The sequence below is a fragment of the Falco punctatus genome (assembly GCF_963210335.1).
Source record: "Falco punctatus genome assembly, chromosome: 7".
Classification (NCBI taxonomy): domain Eukaryota; kingdom Metazoa; phylum Chordata; class Aves; order Falconiformes; family Falconidae; genus Falco; species Falco punctatus.
This window is the reverse complement of record NC_137587.1, coordinates 67,266,038-67,290,360: the sequence shown is the minus strand read 5'-3', so window position 1 is coordinate 67,290,360 and position 24,323 is coordinate 67,266,038. Positions and strand designations below refer to the sequence as shown.

Below are 24,323 nucleotides of genomic sequence, written 5' to 3'. Positions count from 1 at the left end.
AAATTATGCAATTTCTTACATTCAGGGAAAGAACACCTGAACTAAAGCAAAATTTGGTTGTAAATCTTTATTAATAGAAACACATTCTTTTTGAAGGACTAAAATTCAGTAGTGTAAGATCCATGACAGCTTGCACTAGGTACCACAATGTCACTGAGAAATACAGTGTATGAATACATACGGATTTCATAAAAGAAGTTTAAATGCCCAGTGGAGAAATTAAAAGTATAAAAGTGATCCTTGCTGTTCCATTACTCAGCTAATTCAATCCTTTGACATCCTTCAAACCTAGGTACAGTGTGTGCTAAGTGAAATTTAAGTGTGTAAATAATGCTTAACTCTCCTGAGTAAAGCAAGCTGCACTCTCCTTTAAGTGGGAGTCTCAAGTAACCCTAAAGAGAAATTGTATCATGCCTCCTGTCAACAGAACGTGGTTTGTGAAATGCAGCATGGAGCCTGTACCAGTTCTTTGTTAAAATCCCCTTATAACATTATTTCCTTTCCTTGACAGTAACATTCACTGGGTCCATTGTTTGTTACCTTTAATATAGAAAATAATTTTCTGGAAGATTTATATTGTTTTACAGTAGAAAAAGACAAATAGTAACATGGCACCAAGCTAATCTCAACTTCAGCACCTGTTCTGGATTGCTGGCATTGCTTTGCGTTGCCCTGGGGGCAGTGCAGTTGTGAAGCAACCTGTTCATAACCACAGCATGGTTTAGAGCAAACTTGTTGTGCGTTTTATAAACTGGATTGCAGAAGGGCATGCTGAAATACAAGTCAACTGAAACAAAGGTTTCCAGCTGCGAGAGTAGATAGATGACCTGCAATGTGGGAGAAGTTTCTCTTCTTTTGTTGGTGCTGTTGCTTGACGTAAGCACAGAGGAAAGTGTTCCTTCAAACCCTGTGTGGGATCTCCGTAAGATTTCATGCATGCTATGTAAATAATACACAGTTAATTACTTGATCCACTACGCCATCCCACCAGGGGCCAGCCAACAAAGCATATACGCCTACTTCTCCACTGCATCCCTAAGCTTAAGTAGAAAAGCAATCTCTACTGCCTTTCTGAAGGCTATAAATACAGGAGCTACAGCCCTGCCAGGAATGAGCAGAGGAGCCTGGTCTCCCATGACAGTTCCACGTTTTCCCTTTGCACGGGTGGGATGGAGTTCTGTTTGGGTCCATGCTAGGAGAAAGCTGGTACCTATGCTTCCTTATTTTGTTATGTTTCAGTGCTTGTATTACTAAGCAGGAGAGCATTTCTGACCAGGTCACAGAGTAGCAGCTTCCTTTCCCTAGTGACTGGATAGGATGTGTTGCTACAGGAATACACATGTTGCTAGGGTCTGCACAGTGCTCCTATTCTGTTAAGGCTAAACCAGAAACAGACTAAGGTTGTAGCACTTAAATCAGCATTAGCTACTTTCAGTTTTAATTCTGCAGCATCAGCATGCTGCAGAAGAAAAAGGGGGGGGGGGGGAGTATATGCAGAGCAAGTTTACCCAAACAGTTAGTAAACACCTGCACACAGTTCACAGTGGTCTCAGACTGTGCTCCTCCTGCCACCAGGCTGCACCCCAGGAACAGCATGGGCCAGCTTATAGTACATCCTGACATCAGAAGCCCTATCTGCATGCAATATTGAAAGAGCAAATATCCAATTAAAAGATAAACACTATTTCCATTTAGTGCTGCTCCACTGTTTATAAGCATATTATATGCAGATAATAGGATTTCTTTCTAATATGGTAGTTGACAGGATACGAGTTTAAATGTTACTGTTGTACAATGATCAATGCCATGCATAAGTGATTGAAAGGGAACAAAATACAGTATGTGGGAATGGTACCTGATTCACTATGAAATCATGTAATCTAGCGTGATCATGTAATTTTACAAAATTCTTTACATTACAGTGGGTAAAACCGTAAGAATTAGAGGCTTATCTTGTAATTGAGATAAGTTAGATAAGAAAGCATTGCAGTCCTCTTTTACTTCATCTTTCTCTTCTTTGGTCCGAGGTGGTGTTTCCTTTGCTTGTAGAGATGACGGAAGTTCACAAATAGCCCTGAAAAGGAATGAAGCGTTTAGGTGGGACATCATTGCATCATTTTAATGCTAGATGGCTGTACCAAATTTAAAAAAAACAACAAACGAACCACCACACAAAAAACCGAGGTTTTAAGTGTATGTATAGTATGGAAAGTTAATCCAAGTACTTCCTTGCTGGGTGAGGCAGGAGTTGCTGCAAAGGCTGTTACAAAGTAAGACACAATTTCAGAATGAAACTCAATTGAAGGTATGCTTTGAGCAGTCTGAAAGGGAGAAACCCAGTGAAAGTTCAGTTTAAAATTCCAGGTTAGAGTCTACTGGGTTGTGGATACACAGACATACTGGGTATGCATACTACAAAATTAACATAACGTTTAGAAATGTAACACCAGAAAACAGATCTGTATCAAGCACCATCCTTCTTTAAATATACTACTATTTAAAGAGCCTTCTATATTGTTTTCTGGAAAAACTTGACTTTCACGTTGCGTTAGTGATTATAATGTAGTTTAGGTAAACACTGCTTTAATTTGAAATTACGTTTAGATTTCCACTAAATCATTCTGAAGCTCAAATACCATGTAAACGGTAAAATTAAGTATACTAAGCTTATAAATACATAAATGTAAAAACTATTCTTTTAACCCAAGTGATCAGTAGATGATGCCACTAACTTGTTACCGAGATCTCCTTTTTGGGGGGCTAACCAGTGCTAATTGTAGGTGTGTTCCCCTCATCGCTGACAAATTTACATAAACAAGCAACAAGGACAATGCTTAACATTAACCAGTTTGTGTTGCCATGATCCCCAAGATGCAGGAAATTAATTTTCTTTGGAAAATATACTTAATTCAGAGGAAAATGGCCTTTTTATTTCAGTAGTGAGAAATACAATTAAATATCTTACCTAAAAACAAGGCTATAAGGTATATTTGAAGAAAAACTGAAAACTGGATTGTGACGTTCAGCGGATTTGGCAATCCCAGACTAAATTTCCCTGTTTCACTGAAGATTGGAATGGACTGAACGATACAGACGGCTGAAAGCAGAAGGCCACCAACATTATCAAACACATGTAAAATATATAGCCCACAACTGTTCCAGGATATTCCCTTCTTATTTGCTAGCTCTCATTAATTACACCAATTTTAAAGCTGTTTTCTTTTTAAACATGCAGCATGATGGAAAGCAGCTAGCAGAGGCAGTATAGCAATTCAACTATGAAGGTCTCAGCACAGTGAAGTTGCCTGGTGACAGTTCTCACACACAACTGTAGCCTGCAGGGCTCACGCCACCAGTATTTACCACGCAGAAACACCCACGGCAATGAAACAGGCATAGTCTTTCCTGTGCTTCAAGCTGAGCAATGCCCAAGCCTACTCCCAGCTCACAGAAACAGGTTCTGACAGGTACAATTACAACACATTTCTTACAGCTAGAAACTGAGTGGTGATATGCTTCTTAAATAAATAAAAATTAAACGTAATCCAGACCTGTTAAGACAGAAGAGTACAGTGTAAAGCCCCTGCGCTAGAGGGGTACAGCAAGAAGGCCACGTGCCTGCTTCTTCCACAGAGCAGTCACTCTCCAGGCGGGAGAGCAGAACCCTGTTTGTCAAGCACTACGCCTCTCAGGCTATGCTTCTTGCAGAAAAAGAATTGGCCCCTGCCTGTCCTGTGCAATGATTTACAACATAATGTCAAGATCTGTGAGCTGGTGTGAACCCAAGCTTGGCTGGCCGAGCCAGGGCCAGCAGACAGAGGCGAACAACGCTGCTTTGGATCAGCAGAGGGAAATGATCATTGTCATCCTGTGCCGCTTGCATGGACTGCAGCACGCTCTTGTCCAGTTTGTTCGTGTAACCTTTTGTTGCCTTTACTTCCCTCCTCAGTGCCCAAAAGGAAGACTTCTTTCCTCGTCCAATCAAAAAAAGTATTTGATTCAGTAGGACAGATTAAAATGCTTACATCTTGTTCAGCTCAAAGCAAGTATCTATTTATCTGTTGTTCTAAATTACTATTTTTAAGTCCAGCAGCCAAAAAAAAAAAAATAATAATTTTGAGTTATTTGCCCAGCCTTGAATTCATTATTTATTAAACTGTCTTTTTTGGACATACCTTCTGCCAAGGCTCCTAAGGGGTAGAGAGGGATCCAGGCAGTGTAACGGAGCCAGGTTAGTGGTTTCCATTCAATACTGATGCATGAAAGCATGTAATATGGATACCTAAAGGCAATTCAGCATGAGAAGAAATAGACACTGTTTAAAATGGAACTTACTACTAGAATTAGTCTTACATATATATATATATATATATATATATATATATATGCTGTATTGTCAACGTAATTCCCAAATGACACAAGAATATTCAAAAAACTGTTCCTATGGATCATGATGGACACATCCTTATTTGGCAGTTTACAGAACTAATGCTATTATTCTGACCAGATGGATGGATTAACTGCCTGGCTTGCCTAGTAAACCTTTCAAAATATTTCTTTTGAAAAAGAAACAGAGCAGCTCACTTAGCAGTGGAAATTCAAAGCAAAAAACCCTCAAGGAAAAAAGCAACAGGTTTCCCTAGGTTCAGGGCAGTATTATTTTCAGACTCCAGCCTTGTCTCAGCTTTTGGCAGCAATCTAGAAGGCTGTGATAGTCCATGACTAAAGGAGATTTTACCCTCGTGGACCAATGCACTAGTGCCACTCTTCCAAAAGGTACAAAGACCAAAATCTTCTTTAAAGAGTTCCTGGGAACAACCACGTTGTTATGTACACACCTGCTAGAAGAAAAATCCCACAAACCTGAACAGCTCAATGATACTCCAGAAATAAAATATGAAGAACACCACAGGTTTGCTTTGCATTTCCTCTAAGCTTCCAAGGACAACAAACAAAAGAAAGTTTCTTCCAAATACCTGTTTAAGAAAAACAAATTAAGGAACAGTCACACTCTTCACCAAAAGAAAAAACAAGCTTTTGCTGTCAAAACCACACAGGAAATCTATTTACCCCTGAAACATATGCTGAGCACATCACTAACTCTGCAGCTGAGCTGTGACCTGCTTCTTAGGAGTATGCATTTTGCTCTGTATTTAGATGCAATCCAAGGGACCTAGTCTTAAATCATCTATCCTCATTTTCATGCACAAAAACCACAACCAGAATAAAAAGGGCACTGGTACCAAATCAAAATCATGTACATTTTGTCAGCCACGTCTTGCTTTTGCTGCCCTGTTCCTATTTTACCTAGGTGATGGAAGAAGACAGCCTGCCACAGCTAAGGCTGGGAAGCATGGATTCCAGCCTCCTGAATAATATATTCTCTAGTCCCGTGCCAGTGAGGTTCTACCACTTATTTTAGGAGAGTCTCAACATTTGTGTAAAAAAAAAAAAAAAAATTAAACATGGAAAGAGCAAGAAGAAGAATCTTACTAAAATATTACCTGCACTACAGCAGGTATCAGCGGTGATCTCACTAGTCCTATTAGTGAATTCATGATCTCCATGAATGCCAGGGTCTGACAGAAATACATCATGTCAGCAATAGTGTGAAATGTATCATAGAAGGAATCTGTAAGACACAGAAAACCACTTTAGAGAAGAAATTAATTTCCATGTTCAGGTAGCTGGCACAGCAGCATATCTTTTGATAACAGGATTCTAGTTGTATTTGAAAAAAAAAACATTATGCATAATTATGTAACTTCTTTATAGGTCTTACCTTAAAAGTCATACCAGTTAGGCCAAAAAGACTGCTCAAGAACTCTGTTTCACACAGAAAGATCAAGAGCTACTTCAGTAATTACTTTATAGAAAAAGCAACAGCGCTGTACCTCAATAGAATGGGTCGTTCTTGCTTCAAAACTGAAGTATTCTGGCCAGCTCATTTTCAAAAATACTAACATTGCAGTGAGAGACACATTTTGCCGCAGCTGATTCCTTTAAAAGTAATCTTGGCAGAGCACAAGTATCATTCGTCAGAATATCCAGTTGTAATTTACCAGAGGACAGTATTTTGCTATCCTTGACACCGTGATAGCTTTTGAGAGGCTTCTGTCATGCATTTACAGTTTTGTTTCCTAAATATGTCTTGCTTTAGCGTTCATAATTCAGAAAGCATTAACACCACCACTAAAAAACTGAAACAAAGCCCCCAGCGTAAATAAAATAGCTCATATTACTTGCCTTTCCCCAAGATGAACAGTCGTACTGTCATGTTCACAAAAATCCAAGAGAATCCCAAAAACTGTACAAGATTATACATGATTAAGTATCCCTTCTTCAGGTGTTTGAAAGCTAAAATCAATAATAAGCACATCAGGTGAGCAGAGTACAATGGTAACACTTACGCAAAGAGCACAGCTGCAAACCAGGCTTCCTATAAGAATAAAGCTTACAAGAAAAAAGAAAGCTATTGATTGTGATAAAAGGGTTGCTGTGTGCACCGTGGGTTCTGCCTGCTTTTACCGTCATCTGCTGAAACTCAGTTCTTGCTAGTCAGACTTTTTAAATTCCTTGGAAACTGCAGTACGTTTTTATTAAATTTCTAAATAGCTCACAGTACAAAGAACCCCCTCCGAGATGCACCAAGCCAGTCAAAATTTCTCTGTAAGATTTGGGGTTTGTGCATAGGAGCAACACAGCTTTCTACACCCCACCTTACACACTAAAAAGGTAGAGTTACTTACGGTCTTTTGGGACTCTTGATTCTATTTTCATTTTGTTAATCTTTTCTTCTTCCTTAAGATGAAGGATAAGGTTTTAAAGACTGTTACTGTAATTAGCAAGTGATTTGTTAACTATACTACCGCAAAGCTAGTGGGTTTAAAACTCCGCTAAGCAGCCAGTTGCTAGAGGGTTTGAATTTTCCCCTGCATAAAACAGCACATTCATCATCCAGAAATTATGGTACAGTAAAAGCTAGAGAGCGTTAACTAGTTATCCCGCCTTTGCTATGTATTTTATTCTAGTAATTAGATGCTTTTGCTGAGAAAGCCTGCTGGTTTCTGTGTTAATTCTCAGTTATTACCGTTTCTTAGAGCTGTTCCTTAAAACATTTCATGACCCACCAGTGACCTGAAGGGAACTGAGAACATCCAGCCCAGGCTCTCTGCCTGCCCTTCAGCACTGCCTTCTGGCTCCTGGCATTGCAGCGGCCCTTTCCGCTCCGCGCTAAGCTCAGTGGCTGTGGAGGGGAACAGGGCAGCATTCGTTGTAAAACTGATTTACAGAAGTGTGGTCTGTTCAAGCCTTTTCCGAGACGGTCTTGCACCTCCCTGCTGCAGTAAGCTGCTTGAGCTTACCAGGATGCTGGGAATGCACCCTCGGGGCCGGCCCAGTGGCTCAGGAAAGCCTCAGAAATCCCCGCTTTCCAGACAAGCAACGTCTGGGACCAGCAACTCTGGGATCCACATGGCACATCGATCCTCGTATAGACTGGGACCCAGGGCTGCTAAGGCACAGGGCAGGGCAGCAGACCCTGGCCAGCACTGCGCTGGCGCACAGCCACCCGTTCAGATCCACGCTGCTGCTCCTTCTAGCCAGAAGCATGCCTGTTCCTGAATTCCTGCTTACAATGTGAACTGTTTAACCGATTCAGCGTGGGATCTGTATGAAACAGCAGTAACAATCAGCATGCCAGACAACTTCAGGTAAATAAAGAACACAAGTTCAAACGCAGGAGAAGAGCTATCCTTGCTTGCAGCTGGCAGCACAAGCCACACGTGCCCACAGGACTGACCTTCTCCCTCAGTTCCATTTCAGCATCCGATTCGTCTAACCAGCGGTCGAAGTCAGGAGCTAGGAAGAGCGGGCGCTTCTCTTGCTTGGTGAGTCTCTCCCACCAGTTACTCTCCTTTTTCTGCACAGTGATGTTCAGTTGCCTTTGAGTCACCCTGCATACAGGCTGAGGGCAGACACGGGAGCACACATCAGCAGAAGTCCTAAGAAACGGTCTCTGAGGCTGAGTTGATACCCCAGCTCCCCTGGTCAAGGAGGCAGGGATGACACGGGCTGCTGCAGCACACTAAGTGTGCCTCTGCCACCCACGGCATGGAAGCAAAGGGCAGCCCAGTTGAAGACAGCAACTGCAGGACTTGATAAGCAGCTTGAAAGCCTGCTCATAATGCACAGCACCCCTGAATCCCACCACAAAGAGCTAGCACAGACCCTAGCGCTAGCCTTCCTAGGCAGAACCCACAATCTTGGCTTTAGACCTTGCATTTAGCACTGTGAGCCACCCACCTCCTCTAGCCAGCACTACCATCAACCACAGGTGTCCAAAACAGGGGACCCCATGTGACATCTGCTGCAGCAAGAGGCAGAATTATCAGCCTTGGCAGTGTGGTCATTGCTACCGCCTCTCCACCATGGCCACACTTTGCATAATGGCAAACCTCTCCAGCCTTACAGCCCACAGCGTTGTCACCTTGGGTGCCCACCCTCACTGCCACCATTGCATCCCTCCACACCTCAAGCCTTCGCCAGGGTGCTCCACGTGGGACTGCCTCTCACACCAGCTGAAAATGATGCAGAAGAGGCATGAGCTGCATTCTTAACTGAGCATGTAACACCAGCACTGCTCTGTCAAGGCCATCTGGATGCTCCTAGGACATCTGAAGGCTGTAGCCATAATTTACAGCTACTAACGCCTGGTCCTTGTCTGTCAGAGGCTCCATCTCTCACTGGTAGCGTGACACTAGCAAGAGGCACTCATGGTGCACAGCAAAGCTGAAGGAGAAAACCCTGGGCTGCAATACCTCCTGGTCTCAACCATCTCCACAGGTTTCAGAGTCCATTGCCCTCCAGCCCCTCCACAGTGACTCAGAGTGACTGGACTTTTGGAAGGAGGCTGCTCGGCAGAGGCAAGGGCTTGCCTTCCAGGCCTGGCTGCCAGCACAGCCCAAGTCTGCCAGCACAGGGGACAGCCACGGGCAGTGCTGGGCACCTCTCCCCACACCGTGGACTAGGCAGCTGCTGCTTTACAAACTGGTGCCCGGATCCTGGAACCAAGAGATGTTCACCGTCTGCCATTCCATACCTGGCAGGAGCCACGCAAGATGCTTGCCTGCTGACAGACCCCAGAAATCCCCCCTCCGGCCGTCTCCTCCCTTGCCGAAGCACCAGAGGTGAACGGCGGCTCCCAGGCTGACTGCAGCTAACCGCAGCAATCAGCCAGGAATCAGCAGCACAAATCCTGCAGTGGGAGCAGAGCCTGGAGCTTTGCCCCTAACACCTTTGAGAGGCAAAGACAAGATTTTACAGCCACCAGCAAGTAACGTGTAGGGGCTGGTCTCCCAGGAAAGCTCTCTCCTATCAGACTACAACAGGAATTAAGAAAATATTTTTGCAACAGGAGCTACAACGTATCTGTACTGGCAACCTAAGAAATCTGCACAAGCCAGAAGCACGAATTCTCATGGTTTCCTTTTGTCAGGCTGCAAAAGCCACAAACCACGACACCGACACTCTGCAGTACAGCGTTCCCCTGCTTTTCAGTCATGGCTGCATAAGAAAACCCATTGCCAGATTCTCCCGTTATTTTGCTACTTTTTAAATCCTTTAAAAGATTTACAACTACCGTTTACCAGCCGATACATGTAAGGCCCTGTTTCTGTTAAAGCCGCCCCATGCAAGCGCTAGCTCCGGCGAAGTGACATGCATTGAGGCTGAGCACCAGGAGGTGGGACTGCCACAGACAGCTTTTAGTCTGCAGCGGTTACAGACTCACCAAGAAAATCCAAACAGCGTATCACGAACTTTATTCGCAGCCATTTTCAAGTTTTTCAGAAATTACTTTTTCTTTGCAAAAGTTAGAAAAAGTAAAAGTACCTACTTTAGGCTCAACCGGTTCTAGGAACTCGATCTGAAATTCGTAGATGTTGTCCCCTTTGGCACCATGACCCTGAGCTAAAAGACAAAATTAACAGTCAGTGTGAGGACCCCAGCCAGCTCCACATGCCCCACCTGCAAAGGACGCTTCACCCACAGCAATACTGGGCGGTTATTTGCAGTGCTTCCTGCTGCCCTGCCGGGAGGCCAGGGGGAACCACACGGTAACGGGGAAGACACGACCCAAAGCGTGGCTTGGAGCTGCAGTTGCTGGATTCAGCAGCTAAAGTTGCCACAGCCCTGCGCGGCGCTGGGGAAGGGTCCTGGCTGCAGGAAGGCAGCGTGACAGACTCCCAAACAGGCTTCTGACAGCTTGGAATCCCACCGAGCCACCCCGCCTTTGGGGGATCCAGCTCCACAGCCACGGGCGAGCACCAGGGAGGCCTTGTCTGGTGGGTCTGTAGGAGCACGATGCGGGGAGTCCCCTCCCAAGGGCAGGGGGTGCCTTCGTTTTCCCGTTTCCCACACACAGCAGGTCTCGTCCCTGGCAGGGCTCCGAAAACCAGCCGCGCCGAGCTTCATCCCCACCCTCCCACCCTGTAAACCGATCCTGAAGCCAACACGATGCGCGCATCCCTATCAAATGGCCCTGGCTGTGGCTCACCGGGGAGGCAGCATTCCCTAGACAGCGCATCTTACACGAAAACCACCAAACCAAGGAGAAACCCCCGATAACAGCCCAGCCGCAGCGTATCCTCGGCGCAGCCGGGGCCGGCCACGCTGCACAAGCCCCGCGGTGCCGCAGCTGCCCGGCCGGGACAAACCCATCCTTTCGGGAGAGACCTGCTTTACCTTTCAAATCCAGCGCTAGTTCCCGATGCTGAGGTTTGATAACAGTTGCAAACAAGGTCTTTGTGAAAGGAAAAATTGCTGCCAGTTATCGCCGGGGTTCAGCCGACACCGGCCAGCCAAGACATACGGAAATTTCAGGGCTATTTAAATATGGGGGTGGGTGGGGTGGGGTTTTTCTTATTAGATAAGATAGAACGTGCCAGCGCTGGGACTCAACGGTCTGCAGGCAGGTGCGTGTCACCACGGCTCCGCACATGCCCGGCCACCAAGGGCAGCGGTGGGGACAGGGCTCCCCGTGCCCGCGGCCCCCGCGCACCGGGCGGGCCAGGCTGCAGGACCCCCCCGCCCCTACCTTTGAAGTGCAGCACGTTGTCGGTGATGGCGATGTCCGGGTTCTGCAGGAGGAGCGCAGCGTTAGCCGGGAGCAGGCGCACCGGGGACACGCGGGGACCCCCGGGCGAGCACCGCCCCCCCCACACCGCCAAGACCCCGCGCCCACCCCGGCGTGCAGCGGGGCTGCGCGGACGCACTGCCCGTGCCGGCGGGTGGGTGTCCCGGCGGGTGGGTGACCCCGCGGGTGGGTGACCCCGCGGGTGGGTGACCCGACGCCCCCCCCCCCGGTACCTGCACGTCACTCAGCTCCACGCGCAGGTAGAGCTCGCGGTGCCGCTGCGCCCAGTGCACGTGCGGCCGCAGGCTGGGGCCCGCCATGGCGCGCGGCGCGCCGCTCCACCGAGGCGGCGGCGGCGGCGGCGGCGGAGGGATCCCACTGCGCCTGCGCACCGCGCCCCCGCCCCTCCCCCTCCCCCCCACGGCCGCGCCGGGGCGGGCCGCGCGCGCTGCGCCTGCGCACCGCGGCTGAAGTACCGCGGCTGAGGTACCAGCCCGCCCCCTCCGCCGCCCGGCCCGTGGCTACGGGCGTCCCCTCCGGCCCCGGGGGTACTGCGTGACCCCTCCGGCCCCTCGGGGGGACCGTGTGTGCCCTTCCCGGCCCTGCGCCGGGCGGCCGCAGAGGTGCCGCCTGTGTTGCCGCCGTGGTGGTGACCTCGCTGAGGGAGCACCTCAGGTGCCCTAACACAGCTGCGAGGCCTGTGGGGCACCGCTGGCTTTCAGCCCCCTCTGGCAGCTTTCTGCTGCAGGGGATGTCAGGCTGAGGGAACCTAACCCGCAGGGAGGTGGCCATGGCGTTGGGCCCCGTCCTCCTCCGTCTGCCACAGGCCTTCACCAAGCAGCTGCCTCCTGCAAGGGCCTGCAAGCTGCTCATCTTAACCACAGCCAAGGAAGGCTGTTAAAAATTTAGAAAACACCGTGCTTTCTGTAGCCTGCCCCACGACCACATGCCCCAACCTTTTTAACTCTTCCATTGTAATTATTACAAGCCCCAGGACCTTGTGCCAATGAGGCTAAAGAAGGATAGGGTTGGTTCTGGTGATACTTTCAAAAAGGCTCCCCTAGCAGCTCACACAAGGGCACCTCGCCTGTGGCCTCCCACATGGTGCTGGTGACATTCATCCTGCCCTCCAACCCATCTTGGCAAGACCTCTCCCTCACACCTTCTAGGCGCTTCCTTGTGCTCCCACAGAGGGTTTTTCTGTGCATATCTCTGCACCAGTAAGAGACCCACGCCATGCCTCAGCTTGCCTCTGAATGGAGGATTTTCAGCCTCTGCCAGCCCCTGGGACTGCAAAGCCACTGGGTAAGGTCAGGTGCGCTGTGGCAGTTGTTGCCAGGCTTCTTTATTTTGGAACACAAGCCCCACGTACCCTTTAGGGAGCAACAAGCCCCCAAGCAGCACGTGGGAGGCTGTGCTGAAGAGCTGGTGCAGGAAAAACAGCCGCCGGGTCTCTATGGCCTGGAGATTCTACCTGCGCATGTCTTTAGGAGGGGGCACCTGCAGCAAGATTATTTTTTCTGGTTTATAGTGGATCAAAAAAGCCTTTGCTTTACAAAAATGACTTCGCTTTGCAAAGGGAAATTCAAATGTATAGAAGAAACATTTGGCTGGGGGCTTACTGCACTGGAGCCTGTGGGTGCCCTGGGCTGAACACGTGTCGCTAGTAGCTGGGAAATTTTTTTGTGTGTGGGAAGCATGTTGGTGTGGAAGTGCTAGCTTATTTTGCGGGGCAAAGGGCCGACCTTTGAAATTGAACGGTTCCCGTGCATAGGGTAATGTGTGTGCGTGTGTGTGTGCGCCGGGTCCCCGTGCAAGGGGTAAAATGTTTGCCCCGGGTCCCCGTGCACGGCTGGAGCGTTGCACGTCCCTCCCCTTGGCTCCCCGCAGCCCGGTCCTCCCGGCCGGCAGGCGGCGCCCTCGCCCGGCGCGGCGCGGCTGAGGCACGTGCGGCGCCGCCGCTTCCTCCCCGCGTGCAGGGGGCGCCCTCGCCCAGCGCGGCCCGGCGGCCCCTCCTGGCGGAAGCGGAAGCGGCTCGGCTGGGCTCGGCAGCATCGCCGCTGCGGAGCGCCGTGAGTACCGGGGTGGGTGAGGACCCTCCTGGGGCCCGGGGTTCCCGGTGGAGGTGGGTCTTACGGGAGCGGGGCCGCCGCTTCCGTCCTGGAGGGAGCTGCTGGGACCTTGTGGGGTGAGGTGAGGGTGGGCGTGGGGGTTGCCCGGGGGCGGCCTGGCTTTCCGCCCCCGGCCAGGCCTGCCCGCTGCTCCGGGCGGTGGAGGGCTCCTCCCGGGATCAGACCTCGGCGGCAAGGGCAGGCCCGTGGCCGTTCACCCCGCTCAGGCCCGACCTGCACCTCTGGCGTGCCCTGCGGGTGTACGAGGTGTCCTACGTTGTAGTGCTTCGCACCCTGAGCGAGGGATGGGGCGGGCTCTCATTGTTGTCTGCGGGAAGGTGGAAATGAAATGCTTCACCTAGCAGAAGGTGCCTGCAGTTGAGATCCCGCAGTGATCTCCTGAGGGGCAGGTCCTTGCGTTACCCTGGGTTAACATCAGGATGTTCTCTCGTTTGCTCGTTAAAGTCTACGCCTCTCGGATTTTATCTTTTATGAGGGAAGTTTGAGAGGTAGGTCATGTTAAGACATACCAGTATCTGGGTATAGGTGGGGAAAGGAGATTTTTCTTTGTTGGAATCCTGCAAATTAAATAAGAGTTTTGCGATGGGGATTTGAAGTCTCGTTCTCAGTTTCTAATGCTGTCTGAACAGAGCACTGTTTTGTGTATGTGTTTGGACTCTCCTTCTAGTTTTACAGGGACGTTTAATTTCTGCTGTATTTTTGTGTTGTAAATAGCTTGGACAAAAGAAAGCCTGTGTTTGTATTGTCAAAGATGGAACCAAACACTTAATCCAGACATGCTCTGCTTTGCTTTTAGCAGTTTGTGTTGAACTGGGTTTGGTCCAGAGGTGTAGGTCGTCTGTTTTTCTGTGATGAGATCTGTCAGCTGCAGGAGAGCTAGTCTGTCAGGGAGCTTTGTCTCAGGCGGCACAGCTGCCTCAGCCCGTGCCTCAAGATCTGGTGGTCCTTTAGTACCTGTTTGCTCAATGGGAATGCTTTACTTAGTCTGCATAAGTGTTTCTGTCAGGCTCAAGCCACCAGGCTCAACCCTAGCAGTGTGCAGAACAAATGTGAAGTATTTCCATTCTATATATAGAAAGAACCCTCCTTTTGAGACTTGACAATCCTTATGCCTTGGTCTCCCCGGTAATGATCTCTGCGGTGGGATTTTATAGTTTGGATGCTTTTGAACCTGTCCTCAGATCTGGGATTTACAGTAGAAGGGCTTGGTTTGGTTTCCTCTTGCCAGACATCTGGGCTGTTAATTCTAGCTCAGATATACTTTGTAGACTATACAGCTGACTGCAGGAAGAGATATCTGCTAAATTAACAACCTGTTCAGAAGGATAAGACTTATCCTGCAGATAAACCTGTTTGGAAAATGCTTTTTTCACTGTGTCCCCTTTCTTCTGGTATCGCCTCATGCTTCTGGAAGAGTCTTATCCGTACAGTATTTGTAATTATATCCCTGCAATATAAATCCCTGATATAATAATGATGATAGTTGCTAGACCCTTCCAAGCTTTGTTTGAAAGGAGATGCAAACAAACCCAAGAAATTATAGGAGAATAATGGGAATGTGGGCATGCAGTTGCCTGGGCTCATGATGTATGTATGGCTCGGTGGTTCCAAATCAACTACTAATGTTGTTTCTCCTAAGCAGCTGGTTGTTCCAGGTCGTGCTACAGTCCTAATCATCCCCTGTTGTGGTATCGGTGTAGCAAGATGACATTTGTACAGTTCACACGGAGGAAGGAGCAGATAGGAGCTTAATGGGAGGAATTTATCCACTTTGTGAACTAAGTAGCTGGTATATGGGGGCGTGGGAAATGCAAATAGCAATAAATCTGTGTGGCTCTATGAAGTTTTTATTCCCATTCTGAAAGGATGAGTGACAGCAGCCTGTGTTCCACAGCAGAAATCTCTTTCCTAGTCCTCTTCATGCTGCTGTGGGTTCCCCACCCCCGCCATGAAATGGTGATTTTCTTATAGCGCTTTTGCTGTGGTGTGTTTTGGGAGTCTGAAGTGAATGTTTGCTGGGCTGCTGAAAGGCAATGCTGAACCTCTGCTATTCTGTTCTTCCAGAAACATGCAACATGGCAGCAGCCATGGAAACTGAACAGCCGGGCCTTGAAATCTTTGAAACTGCGGGCTGTGAGGAGCAGGTCCAGAGAGAGGAGCAGCCAAAACTGGAACCTTTCTATGTAGAGAGACATTCATGGAGCCAGCTTCGAAAACTGCTCACAGATACGCGAAAGTATCATGGATACATGATGGCAAAAGCCCCTCATGACTTCACGTTTGTGAAGAAAAATGATCCTGAAGGACCTCATTCCGATAGGATCTACTATCTGGGTAAGCTTGCTGCGACAGCCTGCCTCTTGATTAAACAGTCACTGCAGAGGCTGTTTGGGTTTGACCGTTCTTGAGAGCTGGATGTTTCTGGTGGTTAAAATGGATTTCAGGGCAGATTGGCTGGTCAAATGTCGTGTTTGTGATGGTAATGTCTCATTAGAACTTGCAATTTAATCTCTCACAGAAATGGTGTAGTTGGAGGTAACCCATTAGGCCTGTTGGAGCTGGAAGAGGACAGTGAAGTGTCCTTTGGGGCATGTTTGCTAGCTGGGAGGACGGGTTACGTCTGTTCGGTCTGTTTTCTCTCACTCCCAAGTATGAGATCCCCTCTCCAAAAACTGTGTAGGTTTGATCTCCTTTCTCTTAATTAGGATTAGTGAGTAGAACCTTGTTGTCCTTCAAAGTTCCCTGCCAAAGCAGATTATAAGTGTAATTTTGGAATTCCTTTGTGTCTCAGCTACTGATGGAGTAGGTTTTCCAGGGATCTTGTGGGGAATAAATAGCAGTGTAGGGCAGGGCAAGAGTAACTATTTTCCTCAACATTTTTGGTCTCGATAATGGAAAACTTAATGTAATTTATTGTTCTTGGCCTTATTATTGTCACTTCTGCTTTGTTTCACCAATTAGTGTTCCCTTGATATGTCTGCATTTCTAAATTGCAGCTGTGCTTGCAGTGATTTGGCACTGTAAATTATACAGTGAGCAACCTTCTGAGTGGCTTTTTGGAGCAGGCCTTACGGCAGAGGAATGCTTTTGTCCAAAGCTACACTAGCTGAACATAAGTCCATGAAAAACTGAGTTGAGGGAGAAGCAATGGCTAGAGCAAGGGCTGAGGAGCAAGAACCATGTTCTAGCCCCTTTGCGTGCGCTTAAGCTCTGATTTGTGATTCACAGAGTCTTTGTATGTGCTGTGCAGTGACATAGAAAGCTGCTGATCTGTCTCCTTTTTCCCCTTTTCAAAGGATGGGGGTCATAACCCTTGGATGATGCTGAGTTCAAACACATTGAGGGTGGGTTAAGGCTGAGCTCTGCCTTCCTACAGGCCACTTCCTGAGCTACAGATCAGACTTGGCCTTCCCCGGGGCACATCTGGCTCCCTTTGGGCCAATCCCCATGTGCCTTGGCAGGAGCTTTCAGAAATCTAAATAGCACTGAGGGAGAGGAGCAGGAAAGGAACTTTCAAACCTTCCTAAAGATGCATTATCTTTCAAACACAAGCTGCATCATGGTGTATTCTAGCCGGGGGGATTAGCAGAAAGGCCCTCCTTGATTTTAAAAGCTTATAAAATAAAAGGGCCCCCAGCCTTCAAGAAGACACACATATGCTTCAGGCATCATGCAGTAAGCCTGGGTGTAGTTCCTTGTTCTCTGCCTTCTCTGTGACCTGTGTTTCTGTGAAGCAGGGAATTCCCAGAGCAGGGCTGCAGCGCAGAGACCATAAGTACTTTGTCTGGTAGGAAGGGCCCGTGAAAACTGTTCCTGGGCATCCTTTGATAGTATTTGGATTAATAACAGAAAGCTAACATACTTTTTTTTTTTTTTTTTTCTCTCCACGCTTTCACAATAGCAATGTCTGGCGAGAACAGGGAGAATACGCTCTTCTACTCTGAAATTCCCAAAACCATAAACAAAGCTGCTGTCCTGTTGCTTTCCTGGAAACCTCTTTTGGATCTTTTTCCGGTGGGTCCTGATTTCCTTCTTGCTTCTTGGAAGCGTGGCATGTACACGGACTTGGGGGTTGCACCTATAAGCCGTTATTAAATTTTGGAGTTTATTGTCTCAAATATTTTAAGATTCTCCTTGTACTTGGCTAACTGCAGCCATCTCTAAAACAAGCACAGCATTCTCACCAGTGTTTGGAGTTACAGCCCTTGTACGCCATAACAGCTGTGCGCTGGATGATTCTTCCTTTGCTGGCAGAGATTGCAAGTGCTAATATGCAGCGGTTTCTCTGCTGTGAGATGCTGGGGATTGTTGAAGGAGCCTGTAGTCTCTGATAATCACTGTCTTGCAGGGGGAAGTGCTGAGTCCCCCAGAGGATCAGTCAGTGGCTTCACGACTCATGCTAGAGCAAAGGATTCTTTTCCCACTCACTGGGGTGTGTATCCCTTTTCACCTCTGCACATAGCAAGCCTGCATCAGTCCCATCCCAGACACTGTGACAGGCTGGAGGAGGTGGGACAAACCCCGTGTGGAATTAGGTGTATTTTGCCCTGTGTTATTTCCTGAGGCTGTCAGCCAGACACAGGATTCATGCTGTGTTCTCCTCCCACCTGACCAGTCACTGCGTATCTTTGCGAAAGTTTGCAAAAACTCTCCTGCTCATTCTAGAAATAACAGACCTTCGGTCTGATCTTTCTTAGACCAGTGAATATTGGAAATGGTGCTGGCCTTGCTATGGGAAGAGCGGCTATCTGGTTTACAGCTGTGTGGGGTCTGATCATGGCCTGCACCTACAAGTGCTGATGGCAGAGGCACAAGCAGGAGCGAGCTTGTAGCTGCCAGCACGAGTCTGGAGGAGGAAGATGTCAGCACAGCCATCTGCTGCTGAAAGCTTGGCATGTAGAGACGCTCTGACAGCATAGTAGGACGTGCAGAGCAGAGGTGTTGATTGTGCTTCTCTGCCTGTATTCAGGCCATCCTGGACTATGGGATGTACTCTCGTGAAGAGGAGTTGCTACGGGAGAGGAAGCGAATTGGCACCATTGGGATTGCCTCTTACGATTACCACCGAGAAAGTGGCACCTTTCTGTTTCAGGCGGGGAGTGGAATTTATCATGTAAAAGACGGAGGCCCTCATGGATTCACTGTGAGTTTACTCATCTCCTGTCTCACTGCAGTACTTCTTTGCTCTGGCTGGAAGCTCCTTTGGCTTGGAGTGAAAGCAAAAGGACGTGATCATTAGTTATTGTTGCACTAACATGGCAGGTAGCCTTGAGAACCCTTGAAATGTGGAGGAGTCCTCCGTAGAGCTGCATTTGCATGGTTGTAGAGACTCGGGTGGGGAATTACCAGACATGGTGGTAACAGTGACAGCAGGACAGAACGCCTGATCTCTTTTCTTTTTCTTTAGCAATGGCAATAAAAAGCAACACAAAGGCTATATGCTCTTTCATGTAGTCAGAAGTGACATCAGAGGCAACTTTTGTTCCCAAGCTGTGGTTTAGAGGTCACCGTTCAGCAGTCAGTGCTGTATATGTTACAAGATTGGCTGTTTAACTTGCAAAACAAGCAGCCTTTACTCTGCTGGTGCTGAAATTTGACTTCAAAGCTGAAATAATTTCTTATTATCGTAACAGATGCTTGATGTCTGTCTAACCCTGCTGTCAGGGGGAATTTACTGTACCCTGAGATGCTTTTGGAGGACAAGATTGTATGTTCTGCCAACCCCCTTTTTAGGGTGCTGTTTTTAAGAGTGTGCCAGGCTTCTCTAGGCAAGCTGTCTTCTGATTTGTGGCTAATCCTCAGCACTGGTGAAAGAGGCCCTGGTGGGATCTGTGTAATCATGGTAGAAGCACAAGTTTCCCTATAAAATAACTGCATTGTTTTTTTCTGTGTTTAAAATTCCTCTGTAAACCTGTGCATTTGAAGTCAGTGTCCACATTACTGTGGTTTTAGAGACCTTCTGATAATCCAGGTTAGTTTATGTAAGTGTCTGTGTGTTATCATTGCCTACTATGCTTTTTTGCTTTTTTTCTTTCAAACAGCAACAGCCTTTAAGACCTATTCTGGTAGAGACCAGTTGTCCAAATATCCGGATGGATCCCAAGCTTTGTCCAGCTGATCCAAATTGGATTGCATTTATCCATAGCAATGACATCTGGATATCTAATATAGAAACCAGAGAAGAAAGGAGGCTAACATTTGTGCACAATGGTAATGCATCCTGAATCAAAATATCTGCATCTCCTTTGCACTTGTTCTTGCTAGATAAAATTAAGCAATGGAACTAGGGGTTCTTCTGAAATCTGGGCGAGTGACCACCTTGTGTGTCACGTTCTACATGTTTCCTCTAGTGCAGATCTTGTGGGATGATTCTTCTCCCTGCACTGTGGAATGTGGCAGAATGAGTTATTTGTTGAATGCATATGGAAGGGCTCTTCGCCTGAAACACAGAACATTCCTTTTTACTGGAACAGCCTTTTTTGTGTGGAGGAGCTGTGGGTGGAATAGAACTGGAGGAAAGTTTCTGTCAGTGAAATCAGGCTGCAGGGCCTTTCAGAAACAGTATAGACAGTTTCTGAATAGCATTGTGGCTTCTGCTGGCCCCTCATACTCGGTAACTTGGGTCCTTGCTTCTTACTCTCTCCAGCTCTGTTTTAGACATGTGTCACGGAGGAAGGAATATTGAAAACTGTGGATAAAAGGCTTTTCAGAAGTGGATTGCGTTCTGTATTTAAATCATAACTTTGTATTTAAACTGTATCATTTAAATTTTAGTTAAATTAAAATTTCTGACACTTTATAATAATGCTTTAGCTCATTTAAATGTTAAATATTAAAACATTATGTAAGTACATTAAAAATAAACGGTAGCAATGACTCCTTCTCAGATGATAATTATTTATGAAGCGCTGCTAAGTTACCTCCAGGGTAACAGGAAAAATATTGAAGGCCTATGGATATGTCAGCATGTTGAGATGTTATGTAAGTTTGTTACTTTTGGTTGGTACAGTGAATGAAATACTGATGCTTTCATTTTTCTGAATGTTGGTAGTTTCAGTTGTTCAGAAAGGTTTGGTTTGGGTTTTTTTTTTCTTTGTTTTCCTTAAAAATTGTGTTTCCAATTCAGTGAGCTCAGTTAGAGAGAACATTTTCTTTTTTTTGACTAGTACATAGAAAATGGAGAGACTATTTGGGTAGGAGTAAAAAGGGAGTATGGCTTTCTTTTCCTAAAAGAAGCTGCCATGTCAGAGAGGATTAGATCCTCTCTAAATAAATGAACAGAGCAGGGTGGAAGCAGAAAACAAATCTGATGAGAAGTCAGATTTATTATCATGTAATTGTTCCCTGGGGATGAACTTGGGCCATGTTTGGGATAATGCAGAACTAGTTTGGTTCTGCAGTACCCGATGAACTAATTCTTTTGTGTCTTATTTTAGAACTGGCCAATGTTGAAGAGGATCCAAAATCTGCTGGCGTGGCTACTTTTGTGCTGCAGGAGGAGTTTGACAGATACACTGGCTACTGGTGGAACCCAAAGGCACAGCCAAGTAAGTGTGGTGAATCCAGCATGCCTGACAGGCATGTGGTGGCACCCCTGCTGTGCTGTCCAGTGCAGAGTTATTTTTCTCTGTTACTTGTCTATATGCAAGATAAGAACCTTATACTCATAGCTCCTTTTGAACTATCTGCAGCAGTGGGCATGTTACAGTGGCCTCGTGAGCACGTTATTGGAGGAAGAGGCTTTCCTTTTCACAGCGATGGTAGGAGTTGTAAGATTCTCAGAGTGTTTTGCTTAGTGAAACATGAATCACAGACTTTGTTGGATTTTTATTTATCCTTCCAGACAGCTTGTGCTCCTGTGAGAATATTGATGACTGCAATAACTGATATTAAGAGCTGTTCTGACCAGGAAATGTTAATTCATTTACAGCACTGGATGGAGGTAAAGTTCTTCGAATTCTTTATGAAGAAAATGATGAGTCAGAGGTGGAAATTATTCATGTCACATCGCCTATGCTGGAGACAAGAAGAACAGATTCCTTCCGGTACCCCAAAACTGGTGAGACCCTTACATCTCTGTTTCTGGGAGACACGTATTTTATTCCATGTGCCTGACAGCAGTGACTCTCCTAGCCTGGAGCAGGGGGTTGTTGGAGAGGTGTTGAGTCATCTTTGAATTGGTGTCCAGGTGGTGGAAATGTGTTTGGGGAAACTGCTGCTGTGGAGGTTAGATTAGTCACTGGTGACCATGCTGATATTCCAACCATATGATTTCTAAGAGCTCCGAGTCTGGTGTCTCAGGAGTTGGTGGAAACCCTATCTGATTGTCACTGTTTTGGAGCTGCTGTCTCAGATCCGGGCAGATCTGAGTTGTTGAGGAGTTGATTCTCATTACAGCCCTGTGTCTCTGAGGGAATAGCTGCAGTATTATGGTTTTTTGATTTTTCTGGGGGGAGGGTTTCTGTATAGCTGCTGGCAGTGCCCTGACAGTTCAAGTTCTGAAGGACTCTGGTCTCTGTGATTGCTCCTGGACTTTGAACAACAAACTCGGCATGCTTACAGCCTGTTGTCATATTTTCAAACAGTAAATGATCTGGAGGCTTCAGCAGTAAAGGGTGAGGGCAGGCTTGCAGCATATTAAGTGGAGTGGTCTTGGAAGCAGGGAGGTGGGACTTCAGTAGAGCTTCTGAGGGTTGATTTACTGTCAGGTGTATGGGCCAAGTTTGAACAGTTCAGCCCTCGTTCTTCTGAGACTTCCCTGCTTTTACAGCAGGGTGTGTTGCTCACAGATAACATTCTTTTTCCTCATACCTGTAATCTTCCTTTTGTGGAGAAATATCTTCTCTTTGGCTGACCTTCCGAAGCTGTAGAATTCATTCAGATCTTGCAGATTCCCTGATCCACTGGGAAAAGTTTTCTGCTTATGATTATTTCTTGTTTCAAGGAGGAAGAAATGCTCAGTGTTAGCCTGGGAAGCGAGAGATGACTCCTGATGTTTTTTTGGCGCATGTATACACCCAGATTTTTGAAAGTATTTTGTCATAGCTCTGCTCAATGCTAAGTTTCAGCAGTTCAGGAAAATGAGCCAACCAAAGTCCAAATTCCTTTTAAAAAAACTTTTGAAATCTAGGTTTTAATCTCTGGGCCTCAGTTTCTGAGCTGCAGGGGCAATAGCCCTTTTCTGTGGGTTATGAGGGCAAAGCTTGAGGTAGTGGAGAAAATTCTTCCCAGGGAGAAGATAGGTACTTAAACAGGCTGGCACTGTGGCACAAGGCAAGTTGTTTCACTTCAGTGCCGCAGTTTTTTGGTGTAAACCAGGTTAATGAAGTGGGAGTACTTCACAGGAGCATTGAGAATATTCAGAGTACATGGAATTTGCTACAGGTGGCTTCTTGTGGATCAGCTGGCAGTGGCTTTATTCTTTAGCCCCTCTTTTCTTGCTGTGGAGCACACCCCAGCATTTAGCACTGCAGGTGCTGTACAGCAGGCTGAGTTGCTGCTTTGTGCAGACTTTGTGTAAAGACTTCACTTTAGATTTTCAGTGTTCAACACAAATATGTAGCTTTGTTATCTTAACTGCACTAGTCATGGTAATAGGTTTTTAATGTTTCATTTTCACAGATGCTTTTTAGCACTAGACCACTTTTCTATGTACCACCTTGAGAATAACAGCCAAACAGTAAACCAACGTTTACTTCGCTATTCTGATCACTCCTGAGCATTTACTTCCAAGTAATACATGCATTCTTTGACTGTGGGAGAGACGACTGACTGTGACAGTAGCATGGCTCTTGATCAGATCTGAATCTGCCTCATATTTGCAGTTTCATTTTTCCCTGTCTGGTTCTGTGCTGTCCCTAACATGTGCAAGTAGGCTATTTGATCAAAGAGCATTCTGCTGTTTGCCTTTTCCAGTTCTAGAACCACAGTTCATAACACCACAATAATCCACAGTTCAAGTCTGCCCTCTTGGAAGCAAACATTGGTGCCTGACTGCTAACATCTGTTTTTATAGGTACAGCAAATCCAAAGGTCACTTTCAAGATATCTGAAGTGACAATCAATGCGGAAGGCAGAGTAAGTTCTATGTTCTTCTTGTTTTCCAAATAAATACAATTCCTGTGATTCTTATTTGGTAAAATTCATTTTCCAGTTCATTACAAATAAATTTTCTTGGTTGTGATAACTTAATGGCTTCTCTGGAGGCAGTGAACTTGGCTCATTCCCACGCAGATGCTTGGTGTCTGTGTGTGCAGCAGTATTTCTCAAGGCTATGCTTTCCTTCCCTACCACTGGTTTATGAGCTCAACTGCAGAGCAGAATATTTTAGGTGTGGATGGTTAGACCTTCTTATGTGACAGATCTCTTGATTGGCTGCAGATACTGGGAAAATTTGATTGCAAAGACAACATATCACTTTACAAAAGTGTGAACATATAGAAAGGGATGAGCTTTGCTTTTGCCCCAGGATTTTTTAACTGGTGCAGAAATTTCCATAGTCCAGTCCAAGATCTTTGGACAGTTGGGAAATTAATCTTACCAAACAGATACAGTAACAGCCATATATTATTTGGATTCTCTCTACTCTTGAGCTACTTCAGCCATCAACAGTCACCTGCTGGGATAATGATGCTGACATCAGCCAGCAAAGGCAGGGAAAGCCATCAGTACCCTTTGGGTACCACTGTGACTTGTTCCCGGTGCCAGCAGGGACAGACTGCAGAACTGCATATCGTGAATTAGAACCACATTGATAACTGGATGCCATGCAGGATGTTCAACACCTACCGATGAAAACACCTTACAAAATAGCTCGGTACAAATCACCTCCCCTTTACATGGGAAAACTGAATGTTCAAGTGACTTGTCCGAGACAAACGATGGATTTGTGGACAGCATCCAGATTTCTCAAGTCCCAGCCCTGGCTGTGCTGGTAGTGTGCAGCTCTCCTACTATGCTGGTGTCTGGCTACAGACAGGGTTGAATCCCCTGTGTTGCAAAGGCTGAACAATCTAAATTGCATGAGCTACACAGAAGAAGTCTTCTGTGTCCAGACT

At 46.7% G+C, this 24,323-nt stretch overlaps 2 protein-coding genes and 1 long non-coding RNA gene across 9 annotated transcripts in view; 2 read left to right on the top strand and 1 right to left on the bottom strand.

The window, feature by feature from the left end:
- Nucleotides 1-52: 52 nt before the first annotated feature.
- On the bottom strand, nucleotides 53-11,530 carry HACD3 (3-hydroxyacyl-CoA dehydratase 3). 2 transcript variants are annotated; one of them, XM_080396981.1, is made up of 11 exons: nucleotides 11,368-11,530; nucleotides 11,096-11,138; nucleotides 9,896-9,969; nucleotides 7,802-7,966; nucleotides 6,750-6,801; nucleotides 6,247-6,357; nucleotides 5,505-5,632; nucleotides 4,864-4,976; nucleotides 4,176-4,282; nucleotides 2,966-3,097; nucleotides 53-2,074 (listed from the first exon to the last, which is right to left on the bottom strand). In XM_080396981.1, the coding sequence occupies exons 1-11, from the start codon at nucleotides 11,452-11,454 to the stop codon at nucleotides 1,998-2,000; spliced, it is 1,089 nt and encodes a 362-aa protein (XP_080253107.1). In that variant the 5' UTR covers nucleotides 11,455-11,530; the 3' UTR covers nucleotides 53-1,997. The 2 variants fall into 2 exon arrangements, with proteins under 2 accessions (XP_080253107.1, XP_080253108.1); XM_080396982.1 differs by lacking the exon at nucleotides 2,966-3,097.
- Nucleotides 7,973-9,906, top strand: LOC308067710. The gene is made up of 2 exons (XR_013929699.1): nucleotides 7,973-9,712; nucleotides 9,743-9,906. It is a non-coding gene; the product is annotated as an uncharacterized lncRNA (long non-coding RNA).
- Nucleotides 11,531-12,923: 1,393 nt separating the features above from the next.
- DPP8 (dipeptidyl peptidase 8) overlaps nucleotides 12,924-24,323 on the top strand; it is a 41,546-nt gene continuing 30,146 nt past the window's right edge. For 2 of the 6 annotated variants that reach the window (XM_080396952.1, XM_080396951.1), the window contains exons 1-8: nucleotides 12,924-13,206; nucleotides 15,331-15,600; nucleotides 17,168-17,280; nucleotides 18,236-18,409; nucleotides 19,308-19,476; nucleotides 20,703-20,813; nucleotides 21,197-21,325; nucleotides 23,282-23,343. In XM_080396952.1, coding sequence (XP_080253078.1) covers nucleotides 15,342-15,600; nucleotides 17,168-17,280; nucleotides 18,236-18,409; nucleotides 19,308-19,476; nucleotides 20,703-20,813; nucleotides 21,197-21,325; nucleotides 23,282-23,343 — 1,017 coding nt within the window. In that variant the 5' untranslated portion in view covers nucleotides 12,924-13,206; nucleotides 15,331-15,341. Of the gene's footprint in view, nucleotides 13,219-13,239; nucleotides 13,260-15,330; nucleotides 15,601-17,167; nucleotides 17,281-18,235; nucleotides 18,410-19,307; nucleotides 19,477-20,702; nucleotides 20,814-21,196; nucleotides 21,326-23,281; nucleotides 23,344-24,323 lie in introns of those variants that run through there. The other 4 variants (XM_080396950.1, XM_080396948.1, XM_080396953.1 and 1 more) reach the window with 4 other exon arrangements.